The sequence below is a fragment of the Diprion similis genome, chromosome 11 (assembly GCF_021155765.1).
Source record: "Diprion similis isolate iyDipSimi1 chromosome 11, iyDipSimi1.1, whole genome shotgun sequence".
Lineage (NCBI taxonomy): Eukaryota > Metazoa > Arthropoda > Insecta > Hymenoptera > Diprionidae > Diprion > Diprion similis.
In genome coordinates, this window is record NC_060115.1 from 3,462,361 (window position 1) to 3,482,851 (window position 20,491).

General features: G+C 38.9%; 2 protein-coding genes across 2 annotated transcripts; one reads left to right on the forward strand and one right to left on the reverse strand.

Annotated features, from left to right (window-relative positions):
• Positions 1–322: 322 nt before the first annotated feature.
• On the forward strand, positions 323–8,172 carry LOC124412382 (adenylate cyclase type 9-like). The gene is made up of 8 exons (XM_046892216.1): positions 323–612; positions 1,003–1,359; positions 1,469–2,646; positions 2,735–2,989; positions 3,538–4,010; positions 4,195–4,350; positions 4,490–4,692; positions 6,260–8,172. The coding sequence occupies exons 2-8, from the start codon at positions 1,079–1,081 to the stop codon at positions 7,767–7,769; spliced, it is 4,056 nt and encodes a 1,351-aa protein (XP_046748172.1). The 5' UTR covers positions 323–612; positions 1,003–1,078; the 3' UTR covers positions 7,770–8,172.
• A 127-nt stretch (positions 8,173–8,299) lies between these two features.
• On the reverse strand, positions 8,300–20,372 carry LOC124412383 (exportin-5). The gene is made up of 10 exons (XM_046892217.1): positions 20,144–20,372; positions 18,357–19,090; positions 17,904–18,212; positions 16,108–17,511; positions 15,702–15,962; positions 15,389–15,512; positions 14,902–15,241; positions 14,328–14,697; positions 12,985–13,195; positions 8,300–9,795 (listed from the first exon to the last, which is right to left on the reverse strand). Exons 2-9 carry the CDS (start codon positions 19,041–19,043, stop codon positions 13,034–13,036), a joined length of 3,657 nt encoding a protein of 1,218 aa, XP_046748173.1. The 5' UTR covers positions 19,044–19,090; positions 20,144–20,372; the 3' UTR covers positions 8,300–9,795; positions 12,985–13,033.
• Between the last annotated feature and the right edge of the window lie 119 nt (positions 20,373–20,491).

Consider the following 20,491-nt stretch of genomic DNA (forward strand, 5'->3'; position numbering starts at 1 on the left):
CTTTTCGGAAAAGCCTCAATAAAATCACATAAATTTGAATCGTTCGAATTAAAGATTCGGGGCCGTTGAAATTCCACTTAATTAACAACAGTGATTGCATTAAGAATTTATCGAAATCGCGTGAGGCGTAAGAATAAAAACACTGGGTAATCGTGCAGCCTTAAACTTATCTGCGGCGATCTTTATATTTGCTCACGGCCTTCCAACATTTTTGAATGACGCATTTCCTTGTGCAAACTGATCTGGGCGGTGTCATGGCAGCGTACTTACATGACTTACATGACTTACCGCCACCGCCACTCCACCTTATTCGCCTGCTTCGCCTGGCGCCAGGTCGCGAGTTAATAAAATATGGCCGCCCGCTAGTGGGATGGGTCGCATGAAGGCGATTGTATTTTAATAATTTCTTACCTCCGTAGTTTCAAGGTGAATATACTTAACCGCGTGTTAGTCACAAGTCATCGCCCTGCCATATCACTTCGAGAGTGAATAAGAACTCTGAACGACGAGGTTAGAAATGTCGCAGATTGACGCTCGTTGATATCCGCAGTCTTCAAATATCCGAACATGATCCGTCAAAGTTAACGTCAAGTCCGACTTCGAGTCGTCCAAGTAAGTACGGGGCTCAACACGTTATCCGGTTTTTCGATCGATTGCAATTCCCGTACCGGTGGGATTTCCCAGCAACGATAGAGTCGAAAAACTATGCATGTCGAGCTACCTGCGATCATTCTTGTTTGCTCGCTCTCCCACACTCACCCACACCCACATGCGGATCTCCTTCAATTATACCTATTCACGTCTGTTATTTCCGTCGCTACTTATCTATCCTCTCCTCGTCTCTCCGTTTGCTTGACGATTTCAATGTTGAAAAACAAGTTCGCACTCACACGATCCAACCTAATCTAACCTAACCTAACCATGATTCGAAGACGTTGCGGTGAGCCATCGCAACTTGCTAACTACTCTGCATCCCTAAATCGCGTACTTTTTAATCCATAGCGCTGGCCTTGCCACGCAACAATGCGATGCCTTTTTTCCGACCGGTTGTAAGTGTTGGCATCAGCCGGTACTCGACATGACTCCACCTCTGAGTCGCAAACGCGGTTCGTCTGTCAGCTTTACCCGAGCAAAAGACGACGCTGAAGATACCGGAGATGAAATACAAATATCCCTTGCCCCTTACATCCAAACCTATCTGGCCCACAGTGGTCAAGGATCAGGATGCTGTGGCATAGGGTTACCGATTCCTTTTGAACGAGCCGCGCCAAGGTCTTGGTGGCACCCTAAGTTTGACTCCGAGATATTAGAGGATCAATTCAAGATGAGCGCATATCCTCAGATCAGGCTAAGGTTTAGGTAAGGCTCGTTAAAAACTCATGAAAGCATATATCTTTCAAACATGTGCCGAGGTTGAAACTTGCCTCGATTGTAAAATAACTCATCTTCCTCGTGTCCTATATTACAGGTACGCTCTTGGCTATATCCTCCTCCTTTCCCTCTCTTGGCTGGTATACTTTATAGTTATTGAAATGGAAAGCACCGACACCTCTGTGTGGCCAGCAGGAGCGAGCATAGCAGCAGCCTTCGGAGCAGTCGGGGCAATGGCTCTTGCAGTTCTGTACTTCACCCATACTGACTACTACCGCTTCTACGTGTTGCCGACATCTTTGCTGGTCGCATCCGTCTTGTGCTTCTTGTCGTTGCTGTTTGTCGCATTGGTACCCCCTCAGTCAGACCGACTGACCCGGGTAGGACACTTCGCCTTGTGTACGGAGATTTTACTTCTAATATACACAGTGATACCCATGCCGCTTTATGCCTGCGTAGGAATATGTTCCGTGTACTCAATTTCCTTTGAATTTCTCACGGCATACTTCTACAGTATTAACCAGTTCACACGGTCTACTGGCGACGAAGATATTAGTTCACATAACGACTCATCAAATCACAGATTGAAATGGATTACTACGGAAAAATCTGATGTAAACGACTCAAACTTACCAACACTTGTTCATTCACATAGCAGCTACCTTGCATCAAATTTAAGCAACCCTGCATCAGTAGCCCCTTTCATAAATTTGGAAAGCGATGCATCGACATGGATCATAAGAATATTAATGCAAGCATCTATACACCTGATCGGCCTTCACATTTTAATTATGACATTTGTTCGTATGCGTGGTACATTCATGAAAGTTGGACAGTCTTTGCTGGTCCGTCGCCAGCTTGAAATGGAAAAGCAGTTGAAAGAAAAGATGATCCATTCTGTTATGCCGCCGAAAGTTGCCGATTGGTTAATGGAGGAAAGCGAGCGAGAAAGGGAGCGGGAAGACTCATTAAAAAAAGGCTCTATACCCTCGAACAACTCCGATATACGTTCGCTCTTTCGTCCCTTCAACATGCACTCGATGGAAAACGTCAGTATTTTATTCGCTGACATTGTGGGATTTACCAAAATGAGCTCCAATAAAACTGCCGAGGAACTGGTGGCAATTTTAAATGATTTATTTGAAAGATTTGACGAGCTCTGTGCTCATCACGGATGTGAAAAAATTTCAACCTTGGGTGACTGTTATTATTGTGTCAGTGGTTGTCCAGAGCCAAGGGCGGATCATGCGGGATGTTGCGTAGAAATGGGTCTTGGTATGTCAATTGTCTGTTTAACCAAGTTTGGCCTATTTAATGGCATACAATCTCGTCTTATATCTTTTATTAATGCAAATGTTTTCAGCAATGATCGAAGCAATAAAGCAATTTGACATTGAGAGGCGAGAGGGCGTTAATATGCGTGTCGGAGTACACACTGGAACCGTTCTCTGTGGAATTGTCGGCACAAAGCGGTTTAAATTTGATGTATGGTCTAATGACGTTACACTAGCAAATAAACTTGAAAGTACCGGTAAACCCGGCAGGGTGCATCTCAGTGAGGCAACAATGAGTTTTCTTGGAGATGTATATCTGACTGAGGATGCCGATGCTGTCAATGGTAAAAAAATCCTTAGATACTTGCAAGTAATTTTTGAAAAACAGTGTCGAAAAAATGAGAAAATAGTTTGTCAAATTATGCTTCGATACTCCACCATAACAATAGATTCCATTACATTCAAATCGACAAACTCCAATATTGAGTTAAAAAAATACATTGTAATATAAAATGCTCCTGGGTGACACACAAGTCGAAACGCATAGATTTCTAGTATAAACAGAAAACACTATGGAGAAAATTCAAAGTGGCAGGCGGTAACCCGTGATCCTTTGAAGATGACTTTCCATATCAAAAAGTATGCTTTCGTCCTGTGGGATGACATTTATAAAAGTTGGAATTCATTTAATGACAATAGAGTGCCATTTCTTGAGTTATATTATTTTCGTTGCTGAGAAGTGCTATGCAACTATCTCGAAATGTGGATGAATTTAGGGTTTCCCTCACATAACCAGTCCGCCCATGGTGCCTGCAGAAAATTGACACTATCGATGTATAACTATACAATAATTAAAGTATAATGACACAAGTGCTGCGTTTTTTTCTTGCAGGAGTTAAGTCTTACTTCATAAGAGGTCGGAAAGCGGATCTAGTTACACAATTCATGACGAATATTAGTCCAACACCTTCGTCATCGCCACCAGCGCCACACAATACTCGCCATCGGCTAGCCTCGTGCACCAATCAAGGAAAATCACCACGCCCCCATTATTTGCACATGGTCACAAGCCCTGCAAGCTATCGGATAAAAGCAAACTCACTACCAAGTATCCTTGATTCGGACAACGATGGGGATACTGGGGATGAAAAGGATGACCTCAACAAAAGTCCTACCTCAATAGCTAGCTACGGAAAGAAAAAAATTAAGCAAAAACCTTGGCGATATTTACAAAGGCAAAGGACCACAGAGGAAATGACGCCACTCGATAAGGGTGGAGGCAGCGAAGAGATAACACCATCTGTTAAATCATCCCGGGGACCCACTACACGCGCGGAGAAATTCACCAATGGGCATTATGATCAGGTATAACCAGTAGCGATTTAGTCTTCAACGATTTTATTCTGATTTACTATGGTTTGAACAATTACCTTCCGTAATCTTGGTTACTGGATGTTTATAAATTTTATGCTACAGCGGACTCCATTCATCTACTTTCCTACTTGTAGAGAAATCTGCAATGACTGGCCAATATTTATTTTATTTTCAGCTGGCATTGGATAATGGCATTGAAAGGGATCCGATGCCAATATCGAATTTGCCGCTTAATGCAAGCCAAGATGCAGCGAGTCAAGCACCATCAGTTTGTAGTAGAAAAGATTCTGGGATTCGTAGTACCAGTAGGCGTAGCAGTATCCAGCAACAGGTATGATTAGATCGATGATACGAAATGTGTATAACTTCCTAGTGTTGCCTATGTATAATCAAGATGTTTTATAATACCTGCTGAACAGATACTTGAACGCACCCAGAGTCTGAATTGACTTTTCTTTTCCATTCTACAGCTGTTTCTGATGAACGGGATGGCCCAGGGAGACATATTGGGGCACAGGGTCAGTGGTTATTACACATCTAGCCAATCAACGTTGAACTCTACCCAAGATCAACCTGCGTCTAGCCCCCAATATCCGCCTGCGCCAGCGGTAACGGACTCTTTTGGTGCCTGCTTCCATAAACTTAGAAAACAATCCGACCTACAGTTGATCAGGCAAGTTAAGTAATTAATTGTAAAATCTGGGTATACATAACTATGTACGCATAATAGGGTATGTCAAAAACTTACAAATTTTGATATACGACAAGAACATTCCGTAATTTTTCCCCTTTAAACAAAAACAAAAGGCTGTGAATGATTTTAACATAATCAAGAAACATTCAAAAATACCGCACTAACTCTGAAATTCATGCTCTTCGACAGATAAACTAAAGAAAGTTATATTCATAAGGGAGTTCACACTTTGGATGCAAAACGATATCGCAATTGAAAAAGAAAACCCATCAACTGATTTTACTAATAACAATTATACATTTACAAAACTAGTCACGATATAAATTAATTTTCAAACTCATTATCATTAAGTGAAAAAAGTTTCCTTATAGAAGAATCAATCATTTTCAAACTGACAATTTCACAGAGAATTCAGGGTTTCAGTGCCCAATTTAGAGAATGTCGTAATGATGTTTCAACCAAAGAATTATTCATTACTTACCAAATTATTTATTTCATTTTATTGAATTAAAGATATTTTATAGTTATGAATATAAATCGAGGTTTTTGGCGCTGAATGTGATGACGAAATAATAAATCTTGTACTAGATTTATGGATAAAGCTGTCTCTACCATTTTTTAGAACAAATTATCCTTAAAATCAGAAATCGACTTATATTCAGATTCAGAAAACTTGTAACCAGAAGAAAATACGGTATTTAAATTTTTATGGAGAACATCTTTTTGTATAACTTTATTTTTTCCCAAGTAATTGTGTTCAATGTTCTAAATTTTTTATCATGCATAGTGCCTTGCATATAATTGAACTGATTTTATTAATTTTTCTTGATTTGTACACCAGCACTCGTTCACAAGTGCAAGCTTCTCCGCTTCATGATTAACCTTAAGCATGCAGTATTCTATAAATGTATGTATCGACGTATGTAAACAGCTGACCTTTGAGCGAAAGTGCAGTTTGTGTGGGTGTCGGATCGCGTTACTCGTATTCGTGTTTGGTAACGGATAAATGATCCTGTATAATAGACATGTGTATATTGATCGCAATTTATGCTGCTTCTACATACCTACACTTTCTGCATGGCATCCTATTATCACTATTTTGATCATTGATCATTTTATTATGATCATACTGCGTGAATTGTGCTGATGCTTTACGAGATATACCAAGTTTCAGATTGAAGAATATTTAATCGCTTTTATATAATCTTTAGACAGGTATCTCGAATAATGACTAAAATGTATTGATTCAATTTGATATTCTAACTTGTTTTTAAGTCAAAACTGCGTATGCCAACTATTGATACAAATTTTTTTTAAATGCATCAAGCCTCCTCAAGCGCAATTAGTGTACAAATCAATGAAAATGATTAAATTCACATATCAACTTCATATGAGGTGCAGACAAAATTTTTGCTTCTTGATAAATACACATTAGAGAGATAATACGTGTATTATATGACAAATTCTCGAAGAACTTAGAAAGATAGAAAGCAAGTTGAGCAGACAATCGTCTTTATAATTGTAAATGCGAACCGTATTGCTTCAGATGTGTCCAGGACAACGTGAGCTCGCAGCGTTCATACTTCGTAAAACCCCCATTGTCGAGCCTAACGCTGTTTTTCAAAAATAAAGAATTGGAACAGGAGTACCGGGAAACAGCACACAAGTCCAGCGAAGGTGTTGGTGACAATCCGCCAACATTGGCAACATCCAGATTCAACACATATTTCGACATATTAATATCAGCTCTGGTGCTTACCTCGGTCACTATATCCTTGTACCTGTTGTATCCACCTACGACATACTACATTGTATTCTCAACGTTAGCTACTATAATCCAGCTATTTGCCGTTTCCTTGTGCATAAGGCAAATTTTGCATCCCAATACGACGCACACAACGTTTACGCATAGAATATTCAAATTTTTCTCGAAATGGCATCCGTGGCACATATGCGGGGGTGTGCTCGTCAGCTTGCCAATTATTTCGATTTTAATAAACCTCACCCGCGACACGATTTTCATGCAACAGAACCATATAGACTATTACTACAGCTACTTGGTGTTTGTTGGCTTGGTACACTTTTGTAATTTCACACAACTCAATTGCTGGATGAAGAACTTGCTCGTTACGCTTACAGGATTAGTGTTCATAGGCTTAATTGCTACTCACATATCTACCTACAACGATCATGATAGTAAAAATCTGGTACACCAGAATAACGAAGAACGGCTTTATGAATCTGAAATTTATTTGGACATGGTATTACTTCTCCTTCTCGTATGGTTTCTCAATCGCGAATTCGAAATCAGTTATAGACTGAGCTTTCACGGAAACGCGGTTGCAGCAAGGGACAAGGCTAGGGTTCAGTCAATGAAGAATCAGGCTGACTGGCTCCTGCACAACATTATACCAAAGTATGTCGCCGATCAATTAAAGACTACTGCCAAATATTCTCAAAACCATAAGTCTGTTGGGATTATATTTGCAAGTATTGTCAATTTCAACGAGCTCTATGATGAATCTTATCTGGGGGGAAAAGAATACCTTCGCGTGCTGAATGAACTTATTGGCGATTTTGACGAGCTTCTGGAAAAGTCAGAATTTTCAAATGTGGAAAAAATCAAAACAATCGGCAGTACATTCATGGCTGCAAGTGGTTTGAATCCTCAGGTACGGCAAAAAAACGAGCACAAGTGCACTCATTTGTTTCAACTTTTGGAATTTGCGGTAGCGATGCATAAAGTTATCTACGATTTCAATAGAGATCTCCTTGGATTTCAATTGATATTAAGGATTGGATATAATCACGGGGATGTAACTGCTGGTGTGATCGGTGCCACAAAGTTGTATTACGATATATGGGGGGATGCAGTAAACATAGCGTCGCGCATGGATTCAACTGGTGTTGCAGGAAGAATACAATTAGCAAGTAATTGCTTGGACGCACTTGCAGGGAGGTATGATTTCGAACCAAGGGGACAGGTATATGTAAAGGGTAAAGATAATATGGATGTGTTCTTATTGATCGTCAAAGGTGCGAAAGGTGATAGTTGAAAGTTATTAATAAATGTTTTTCATGATTGTCTAAGGTAAAAGTTATTCAATCCCTACTGTAAATCCGAGTTTCACTGACCAGGTATCCGATTTCTTTCATCAGCCCAGCGTCTGTTGCATTGGGAGATCTTTGTGCGAGAGACGCGAAAGCTTGAACAGGGTTGTCACTAATTACGACTTTCGGAATTTCCTAATTAGCTCAGGTTGAGCATGCAAAAAAATTGACATTTTCATATGACTGTAGTAACGAATGCTTACATTATGCGACAGTAATGTTCATTCCATGTAAAACTATTTCAGATAGTGAAGGAGTGATACCTTGGCTTTTGTTCTGGCATTCCAGGAAAGTGTGGATCTCATTTGCAAATTGCAGCACGAATTAAGTTTAAGCATCGATGACTGGTCAAAAAAAGTAGTTTGTCACAATGAGTGAGCAAGTGGTTCTAAGAATTTCAACACATTTTCAATTCCGAGTTTACAATCACGTTCCTTGATTTGTATATTGACTTGAAAATTTTCCGAGTTTTTTAAGGTTTATAACAACCCTGAGAAACTATACTAAGGAAAGAACTACCTTGTACCTTAAACTTTACACATAGTGCATAAAACCTTGCTCAATTGTATCGATCAGTCTATAAATTTATCAGATCATTACTGTTTTGTATTTTTTTTTTTTTTTTGCATCTGTATGGTTCGAAAGAGTTCCTATGTGAATATTCCTTCCAATTTTCATATGGGATGCGTTTGTGTGTGTGTGTGTGCGTGCATGTATCTATCTGTGGGTACGTGATGCTGGGCACATGGGATACTTTTGTTTGTATACTTCCGGGTGTTGCTTTGCAAGACTATATATGCTGTGGTCATATTGTTTCTGGTTTGAAATGGCTGTCATGACTATTGGAAGAAGTCTTGAAGGTTCATTTCTTTCCAATATAGACAATCGTCATATTAAAATTGGGTAAGCGGAGCGCCTCTATTGTTATTAAGCCATGGACATCCAGTGCATTATCACGAGTCCAATGGCTGGGATTTTTTTCTTGGTAGGAGTACAGATGGGAGTTCAAAAAACGTTTGAACAGTTATTTAGAAATTTAGTTCAACAGAGTGATAAAATTCTATTGGTGCGTAATATATGTATGTACAATTATTCTTCAAATCTGACATCCATGTCAAGGCGACGAATATTATAATTACAAAAGTGCCTTGATGATTATGACAACGTTGAAAGTTAGATAATTACGACATATTCACTTTTTCAGCTCGATAATATTATCAGGTTTACAAATGTATTATTACAGTCTGCAATGAAATGAAGTCTATTGCAAATACCTTAACGGTTTCTCATTCATTTCAACTAGAAACTATAGTACAACTATGCAGAATTGAATTCAATTGCATGAAATTAATAGTGATTCTAAAAAGGCCGCACTGACTGCGGCGATACATGTATTTTCAGATTCCCCATAACCAGTATTTGTTAAAAAGAGATGAAGATACACTCGCTGCGGTCAATGCATCCCAAATACAGTCGCTGAAAGTACATACCTATTATAGCTTCAAAATAAGACCAACAATACGATTTATGATGATTGAAGCCTATAATAGTGCTAGTTATGTCTGTATATGCTGATTGTGAGGCAATAAACTGTAACTAAATACTCAATTGTAAAGTCTATGCTTTTTATGAATATATGTTTGATGTATAATAATATGTACATATAATAAGGTTGGAGGCTAGATAATTGATCTATCAATATGTGGGGTCATGTACCTGAGTCACACGCGTTCAGTGTAATTATTATGTAAGTTAGCTGCAAGACAGATTAACGAGATTTGGAATGGCCAGTATTCATTTTCACAGTTCTCATTTTTATTGCTAGTCTGACAGTAGCGATTAGGATACCCGCTGCACGTGTACCAAAACGGCTCATATTTAATCACAGTAAGCATTTAATCACTTTCAGACGTTCTGCGCATTGTTCCATTTTTCGACATGATTAACATGTAACATAAGCTGTGATCGTGCCTGTAATACAAATGTACGCGGTGATTCATGCTTAAGGAATGTTTATTTTGTATAGTGTAAATTCAACTAATATATCCAAATATGTGTGGATAATTGTAATGAGAAGAATTAGATAATATATTTTTTAAAATTGCAAAATCTCACTTGTCTTTTCCTTCTCCGTTTCGTGACTCCATCACACCCAAAAAAACTGTATACAATGTATCGGTAAGAATTGAATTTAGCAGGATACTCCCTCGTCTTGCCCATAGTTCACATGAACTCTGATATCCTTACACATTATTGTCATATTTTTTTTCTCATTTTTTTAAGTACAATAAAATATAGATTGTACGTGTATGTACATTGTGCGTGAAAAATTAGTGGCACAGGACAGACAACTCTGTCTTGCAAATAAGACGATTGTGGCTGGTCCAGACAACTCTTTCTCCTCAAATACACAAATATTACAACGTTTGAGTGGTTTCAACCATAAACATTGTAATAAGCTTGTGACTCACGCCTGTCAACATTGAGCACAGGTATGTAAGTAAAAGCATACTTAGACTGGTCTGTGGTAATATATGTTTTTACAACAAAATCGACTGCGAATAATGAAACATTCATGATATAATATACACGTTTTATATGGGTGGTAAACTCATTTCTGTTACGTAAAGGATGAATATATTGAAATATTCAAGTGACAACTGTAAAGTACATGTCAAAATAATGAGCAGCATGATGTATTATTGATAAGAAAATAAAATATAACAAGAAAATGAAATGAAACGGTAACTCGTCTGCTATGAACGTTTTCTGACGAGCATATACGTATATTGTTCTTTCTTGAGAGAAACGTTAAGCGCTCTGCATTAATAAAAAAACATTAGTAAAATTCGTTCAATTGAAGGTATACCAAATCTTACTGAATGTAAGTTTTTTCGTACCATAAGAAGCATATCACTCAGTGCAAATAAATGCTATTAATTGTTTTCTGCACTACATTCATCAACAACTCTACTACTTTGTAGTTTTATGAGCAATAGTGCTTAAAAGTCTACTTTTACAAGACTACTTTTGAGCATTAGTGCTTATAACAACTACACAGTCTTCTCATTTTTGACAGGAGGTAGCACAGGAAATAGGATTTGTGGCATGTGCGCTTATAGGGACTTCTTGACTCATGTGAGTTTCACACTCTCTTTTGGCTTGTGCGGCATATTTGTGACTATTACAGTATCAAGACATATGTGTACGAAATAATATAAATCTATACATATGTCTCGAACGAGTCAGGTGTAGTAATTATATGATCCTTGACTCTATAGTATTTTAAAAATTAATACTGCGAAATTTCCAAAAGATGAGACAATAATTTTTGCACAAGATTGAAAATGTCGCACAAGTGAATGGTTCTAATTAATGTTGGATTAAAATCTTGATCCTTGTCAAATGTCTTTTCAAACCATGACCTACCAAGAAATTAGAAAAGCGATAAATTGAGTTAGACTTCATATTCGTATCCTATTCTCAAATGATAAATTGTGAACCCCAAAAGTTTATTGGTGTGAGAGTTTCCAAATTGGTCTCTACCGTTTTATGTTTCAATTGTCTAAAAATTTGTACACCTGAGTGAAGTTTATTCTGCCGCCCTAATTTCAGCAAGTCAGTGCTAAAGCTGGCAGCGCTAGTGTCTAACATACACCTATTCAATAGCATATCCTATATTGGCTTGATACGCAGCTGCCATTGGTTAGAGGTTGCTGGAGCCAGCCTTATTTCTGAACTACTAAAGAGAGGGGTATCAAAGTCAATTTTACATGGGTGTACACTATTGAAAACAGTAGGAAAATCTTTCTTCATTCATACACACGCACACATGTAAAAATCCACAACCGTCCACAATCTTTAAGAAGCATTATTAACCAAATGTCAAAATGCTCAGTGAATGACGCCATCTAATGTGCAGTTGAGCATTGTGTTATGATTTCATCTTCTTGGTGATATTCAAATCAAAGTAGAAGTGCAACGGTATATAAGCTTTGCAAATTCATCTAGGTCTAACCGACAGAAAGCTGTATGGCTACTACGGATCAGTATATTACCACTATCTAAGCCTGTGCGGTCCATCTGTATGTTCAAGGAGAATATAACATGACTAAAGAATATAAACATATTCCATACATTGTGTACCTATAGTTATATTCAATAAAAGGCACTAATGTAGCAATATTCGCACAGCACATTGACAAAAGATAAAATATTTAAATTCTGATTGCAATTTACTACACTGGATGTGTTTTACGATCTAATTGAACTATATCTCCACTCAATATTTTGGAAAAGCTACATCTGGTATTACTAAAAAGAAACAGAAAATGCAATAACATAAATTTTGTACAACGATGACACGTTAGCCAGAATATGATACACCAATGATTTCAAACCACTGTGGTCGAAAATTTCACATGATTTCATTTACCGTTTAATAAATAACTATTCCTAAAAGTTCAAAGTATATTTATGAAATCAATATTTCTATTGCATTACCATTAGTAACAATAATGGTACAATTAGCGATTCAACTGGACTTGTTTAGTTGTAATTAACAAATTTGTACCAGAACCATTCAATTTACAACATTACGTGTATAAAAAAAAAAAAAAAAAAAAAAAAGTGCCTTTATAGACGACACAAATGAAACTTGTAAATAAAGTTCATCATCTTGATTCAACCGATCTGTTGAAGATGCACACATCATGCATGATCATGTGTGATTGAGCAATGATCTCTGACCATTGAAAATTTCAGATCATGTGAAACTATCAATAAAATATGCTCGCATTGTGAGTAAATCACCTATAATTCAATAATTCAATATAATAAAGCATATTAATATATTACAAACGTTATCTTTTCGAATTAGGAACGTACATGTACAACGTATGCCACACTCATGTTAAAAAGAAAAAAAAAATGAAAAAAGCGGAACTTAATATGGAATTCGACCTTCAAGCTGTACTCCGGCAGTCTGATAGGTGTTTGTTTCATTTACAGTAAGACAGTATAATTATCAACTATTTCATATTTCTATGATTAAATAACATGGAAACCAGACGCTGTTGTCGTGTGTGGTAACCAACCTTGCAAACGTTTACAATCGTTTTTACTTTCAAATTTTGTTTTTTTACAACAATTCATACTCACATAATAAATTACTCCATGCTCGAGAGATGCAGCGATCATAAGCCATGTGCTACGTGGGGCTTGCGAAGAGCGCTGTGAGGCCTGTTTCGGATGGACCTTTCGATATTTCGTCCACACGAAGCGGTCGTGGCTTGCCAGGGACTTCCAAGCGTGGGAGATTATCTATTTTTACTTCTTTTCGAAACAGTTGACCCATGCTTCTACCTATCAACTGCAATAAAAGTAAACCATTGATTGAAGGTCACGAAAGAGATTTTCAGTCAAACTAATTAATGTAATGCTCCTTTATTTCTGTATACGTGTAATTGGCAACGATGGACAGTATTGTTAGTTGCTTCCACCTGAATTTAGGTAACTCTTATATCGCTGCCAAGCAACGGTGCTATTTCAGCCAGCTGTTGGTTTTCCATAATCTAATGCGACATTGACATATAAATTACAACGAAATCGAACATGATTAGATGTAGCACAAAGGCAAAACGATTTAAAATAATAAATATCGTACATAACAATTTGAGGTGTGCTATAATAAATAATGAGAGACTAAATGAATTGGATAAGTCTCACATTGAAATTTGACTTGAATAATGAATCTTATTGCATTAGATAAGTTAGATTTCACTATAGCAGCTTGTCAACCGAAGTAGCATTCCATTACTAACTGGTCTGCCAGCATTAAAAATCTGGTGGGGAAAATGCAGAGATAACCAACAATCCGAAAGCACGACAGAGACACAACAATGCCACCAGTATTGGATGCGAATGAAAGAAATTAGAAGCCATGTTCCAATTCGTCTATGATGCACACTTCATACCTTCGTATGCTTTTTCACCCCGGACTGAATCATCACAATGGGCCGATGGCGGATTTTAATAATTTCAATTTATTTTCATGCATTTATATGGAATGCATTACGAAACTGTCAACTTTCCAGGAGAATTGCTAAATGAAAATTGCCGACAATCTCATTTCCAAACTGTCTAGTCGGTGAGTTGATAAGTTAAATCTGGTAAAAGGCTGAAATTAATTGAAACGTGTCAAGAGGTTGAAATTGCTCCAACTAATTGCTAATCACTGAAGTACATTTTCAAACTTTTAAGCTGACTAATCTCAACTTGACAGAAAGGATTCGGAATGTTTGTCAACATTTCGTTTTTCGAACTATGAGGCTAATTTTTCACTGATTCAGTTGCAATGGTCATCTTTCCCTTGTTAAAATTGTGTTATTAACCGATAAACGGATAAACACGGTGGCATGTATTGCTCAGAAAGGTAATCGACCCTGGGTCTCAATATATATATACGATGTTTGTTATGAGTGATGAAAAATCTAATATCTCACGTGATTCGTAATTTTCTTGAATAGATCCTTCTTTCCCTTTTCGACCTTGTTTCCTTTGGTGCTGACGACCGTCATCTTTTCATCGAACCTTTGCAAATCGGCTGGGTTGACACCTGGTATCTGTTGCATCACTTCGATTATGTTTGGAAACTTGGGCCTCAAACACTCGTAGATCTGTGCTCCTAGCGTTATAAGAGACCCCTGATTAGCCTCATGTTGCCCGTGAAGTTGAAGTCCTTGAAGGACGGCTACCATAACATGGGCAGCCATCGCTGGTGTAAGACTTCCATCAACAGCTAATGCTCGCACAATCGGCCCAGTGAGGAGAGTTGCCTTCAAGCTTGCATTTGAGTCGTTCCAGGACAATGCGCTAAATGAATACAAGGAGGTGCTGAATTTACATTTGAATGTATACGCATATACACAGAGATAAACTTGTTTTCGAGATACAGATCTTGAGCATATATGCTACAAGGAACGATGCACCAATATTTTTTGGAACTATTTTTGCAAGAAATTAGTTATGCAAATTTTCAAAACGATACATGTGTAGGTAGATGTGGAATTCATTTACCCCAATACACAGAGAACAACACTGTGACAAGTTGATGGATGCCTCAGTACAAGAGTCCCAAGCTCACTGACTACCTCGGCAACGATGCTACTACCTCTGGTGGAAGGTGCATCTATTGCCATTCCACCAGTATCCTGTTCCATAAGGTCAGGGGGCGAAGCGTCGCTGGCTGCCCCACCGACGAGAGCTACCTTCAATACGTCAACGAAATCTCGGGTCAAGTTTCTATTCAACATGTCGTCAATGACTTCTTGCACGTTTGTGCAATTTTCCTCATCTAATCCCCCAGACTCGTACAACTGTGTCATGTACCTCCACTTTGCTGTCAATCTGTGGCACACTGTACAAATATAAGTCTCTCTCAGTTATTTGTGGTTTAACATTCTTTTTCTGTTTGTCTAATTCTTTTTAAATCTACGCTATGCCCTGAATGATGTATCATTCAGTTACATGTACAGATGTTATGCAAGAACGTTGTGTAACTCACTGTGAGTTGCTACATGGGCCAAGACAGGGATGAGAACAGTCTCGTAGTATGCTGGTGGACATGAGTAGATAAAAGGCTTCATAAAGACCCGAATAATCGGCCGCAGTCTGTAATCTGGAATAACCTGAACCCATACAATGTTAATCGTGTAGAGCGTGCTTGTTATTTTCAGTATTATGCCATGATAGAGATTAAAGATTGGATATCGAAGAAACTTGAGAAGGTTCTCAGCTAACAAATCTGGGATTCAGCAGTATTTAATTAATTGAGTATATGCGCTAGCTACGTATGTAATTATTCTACTAATATTTACCTCCATATTGGAAAAAACTGAGTTGAGCAGAGCAGGGGCGAGACCAGATAGCTGGTAGAAGTCACGGCCAATTGTGTGACAACCACTTCCCAACATGTGGTAGCAGTTGTCATGAACGTTGGTGAGAAAAGTCTGCATTCTGACCAAGGGGGCAAATGTAGTTTGGTCAGAGTCGGCAAGATTGTTGTCATTGCTGGAAGAATTCACTCCCAAGAGATTGGATTTTTCTGATTCCAAAAGTCCGTGAGCTGATCTGTATCCCTAATACATGGGTACACGCATCGTTATAGAGGCACATACAGACAAATAGATGTGAGGATTGGTAGAAATGAATTTAATTGTGATTGGATTCAAACGTTATACTGTTCTTGAATAACTGTTATTGCCATCGATCTCGTGCACCTACCTCGGATAACACTGCGAGGGCCTCGGGTGTGAAAAGTGCATTCATAGCTCTGATGAGAGCAAACAGCGTTGGCAGAAGCGGAATTACATGTGGACTGGCTGGATTTCTGTACACCGGATTGCCACTCTCGCTCAGTGCTGCTAAGAAACCCCCCCTAGCCGCACGGTCCGGATCCTCAGGTACGGAGCAACGTTTTACAATGCTTAAAATTGTTGCAATGCAAAAGACGAGATCTGCACGATTTTTCGACGTTGGATCTTCCAAGTTGTTTTCAATCGGGTCACAATTTAAACCAACAAATCGTACAAACTCTATAGGGCCTTTGAAGGCCTCAGCACCGAGTGTAATGAATTGCGACTGCCCCTGGCTGATAACTTCAGCAACAAACCGTGTTTGCCTCTCGTAGTCGCAGAAATGATTAGATATAAGCAGCAAAGCTTCATATAACGTGACGCTTTCCATCTTGGTAAGCTGACTAGGTTCTTGCACCAAGCCCAGAACTGTGGTATGAATCTGTTCGAAAACTGGGAGGAGCAGTAGTGGATATTTCAATCCAATTTTGACCATCAAACTTGCTGCGTGACGTCTGACGTTCTTTACAGCCCTCGATCTGTTATCTTTAGTTTCACCTTGTCCCTCAAACACCAATGCAGCGAAAATTTTTTCCAACACACGTGGAAGGATGGTCACACCAGGCATCTCCATGGATCCCGTTGACATAGAAAGGAAGACAAATAATCCACTCACACATGACAGTAGAGCAGATAACAGCCATGGGTCTAAGGGTGAATAACTCAGGCATAATTCCAATAGCTGCAGGCCTGTCTGCACACTCGGCCGTTCGTTTACATGTAGTATCCTTGAAGAGACAGAATCTAATGCCTGGGCGAGTGCCTCCCACTCTAGATAGACTGGGTCATTTGGGTTACTCTCATACCCTAAATCCGTTAGACCCTTTGTTATTTTGGCAGATAGCCATTGCTGCACATAGGCAAAGGTCACCAGGGGTGCCACCATCGTCGCATGACGAAAACCCTCAAGAAGATCCATCCTTAGCCGATGAAAGAACACATTAAATTCTTCTTCGGAGTCATAGTCAGAGATACTATAGGTAAGGGTTCCATTTGTGGGTCTGCCGTTTCTGTACGATACTTTAATAAGTTTAGGCGCCGTACTTTCGACAAACTTTGGCACATACGTCAACAATAGCGGATCAGCCTTGATTTGGTCATGTTTGAACAACATTACCCATATGGCATTAGCCATATGTGACAGAGTCAAACTTGAATGGGTGGTGAACGTAGTTACAGCATCTAGGTATAGATTGAAATGAGCCGGACGTACGGTCGATCCATCCTCCTTGCCCCAAAGTATACAAAGTTGCGTAGCCATACCGGTCAACACCTGTGGTAAATTAACGTGACAAGGCTTGCTAAGAATGCACTCAAAAAAATATGACAATGTCATCGCTTGTAACTAACTGCATAATCTATTTATTCATTTGTATGTATGGAAAGGTCCGTTATATGTATGTGTCTACATCTAGCATTGATTATAATCCACACATTCGCATCTCTGACTTGATTACTGATTTTTTGAAATTGTTTCTTCAATTCTAAGACATTCACGATTTTTTTTTTCAAATTTTATAATAGATTTTGAGCACCAACTATTAAATGACCCGATATGTGATGAGAATATAGTACAAGTGTGTAATAGAGTTGCATTGGTGCAAGGATAGGGGTGCGGGTTAGTGCAATTACTTGCTATTTGCTATAATTTGGGCAGTTACTTACCTGAATCAGTTTTTTTAAGAATAAATAATAATTCTCCTCGGAGTTATTTGGTCCTGCTGGAGGTGCAGGCATTGTCGCGGCACTGTAAATGCACCGCAAAGCCTCTTCAGAGTAAAGAATCATCAGTTGCTTCCTGTCTTCCGCTTTACCCTTACGATTGACAATCTGCAATAGACACTCTGCGGCTGGGCATTGGAATGTTGGGTTGCCGAGCAGTACACAAAGGATTTGCAGTAACCGACCATCTTCCGCCATTACGTGAGCTATCGACACCCATTCCACAAATCCTGTCAGGGTAAGTAGAACAACCTGAAATCGCAATGAAGCAACAAAGAAACTTTTACTTGTTACCTTTTGACAATGACTCGTAAAATCCAAAAATGAATAAAGGGTAAGTTTGTAAAATGATTCAATCTCAGAAAAGCAAAATTGGAATTGTATCAATCTAGTTACCTGGACAACTTTGCCATGGGCGGTAGCTTCATTTACATGGCCCAAGCTGTTTGCTTCTTGGAACTTTGTAAAATGTTGTTCAATCAGTCTTAAGAAGAAGGTAAATATCTCAGCCATGTTGGTTGTCAAAGCCTGATATATATCTTTCCTTCTCTGGTTTGACTCCAATGTTTGCAGTAGAGCAACATCCTCGACCAGTCTCAAAAACACTAGCAGTACTAGTTCAGTTTGGCTCTCGCCTCTGGTACAGGCCTGGCTAAGTTCAGCCAAAAGGGTTGGCCACTGCTGGGGCCATTCCCGTTTGATCATTTCCACAATCACGCGAGATAAGGCATCTTTTATGTGTGTTTCCTCTTGCAAAAATGGTTCCGTACCATCTTGCAATAATTTCATAGCATTCTCTTTGATAAATAACTTTTCGGGCTGTGACATCTGGGTCCATCTGTATTTGACACAGTGTTCCATCAGCTGTAGCCCAAAATGTCGCACGACCGAACTGCTATTTACAAATTTCTGAGCAAGGAACAGGCCACACTGAGCGCACAACGGAGATGATTCTTTGAAACGTTCACAAGCCGCGTAGGCCTCGAGGCGCTGCGCGTGTGGTATACCAGGTGACATCATCACCTCGACAACTCGAGCTAATTCAGCCGATATTTGGGCGACATTCCCCACGCCTGCGTCCATACCTCCCTGGTTAATGCACCGAAGGCCAGCTACTTATTTGCCCGCAACTGCAAAAAGACACACCTGTCATACAATAGCTTTACAAGAAACTGCATAGAATTCTTTGCTCCATTTTTCGCTCCTGGTTACTTCTCACTTATCTAGATATATGGGTCAATTCTCAAGAATATAGTAGAACCTCACTTATCCAACGTAATTATTTAAGTTTGTCTCGTCTATCACAGACACAAATATCTGCTGTTTCGAAGTCCTAATAAATACATATATCTTTTACAGTTGAACTTTACTTTCATGACGCATTTTTTCCGAATACGTGTATTCACTTGTGTTTCTAATCATTGTTTAACGTTTTTGAGTTAATCTAAAGACATATGTCTATTTGTTAATAGAGAAAAATATAATTGATATTTATCATTTCTCAAAAATGTATTGTTATTTCTGTTATTTGAGTATTTTCATTATCTGAGCTAAGATGGGTACACAACAGCTGGGATTACCAAGATTTGACCCTATCAAGTACATGATAATAGCCAACAAGCTGAGATTCATATACCTTTCGTACCTTAGTATACCAATTTATTTCACAATGCTGTCAAACTTTCTGCAACATACTCAACGAGTCGACCCTCCGTACTAATGAGTTAACGCTAAAATGAAATTTCATCATTCATTCGAGTGGTTCAATTTCGCTTGTATTCACTTTATGCATACAGGGGAAAAAACACTTGCAACGATATAATTCTGTCTCATATTTACTGAAGTATGAATTCATTTTTCCATTGGTACAAAGCAAAGGACATACATGCAGTGACTTCTATCCGCGTTAACTGACTTACGACTTCTTTGATATTGATATTAAATGTACACAAATACTCTCTATACGTACATACATGCGAGAATATTATGAATTTTATCGGTGAAAAATCTTTGGTTTCCTTGCCGTTTGAAATTAAATAGTCAACATGGGTCGAACAGTCTCGGAAGCAGATTTCGGATAAATCTGGTTAAATTGCTAAGAACTATCGTCTACACTGAGAACACGCACGATACACACGCCGCCGACCATGCCTTGACAGATACCAGGAAACAAGGAACATTACCTGAAATATCGTGCGGGTTGGGGCAGCTTATTCAAGGATTCCTCTCGCACTCCAAAGGTCAAGATAGGATTACAGTCCAAATTCCGAGTAAAATAGCATTACTATTGAGAAAAATTGATAATTACCCCAAATGATCGTTCCGCGATGCGGCTCGCTAGCGGCTGGACGATGCGTATTCGTATGTGGCGCCCCATTCGGCCGAGCTGTGAACTTTCAATTTTAAATCACCGACACAACACCCCGCTCCCCGGGATAACACCGACTAAAAGTGTAGGGTTAGGTTAGGTTAGCTTAGTGTTTGGCTGGATTAATCGCAAGTGTCGCTGTGCCGTGTTGTCTCTCTACATT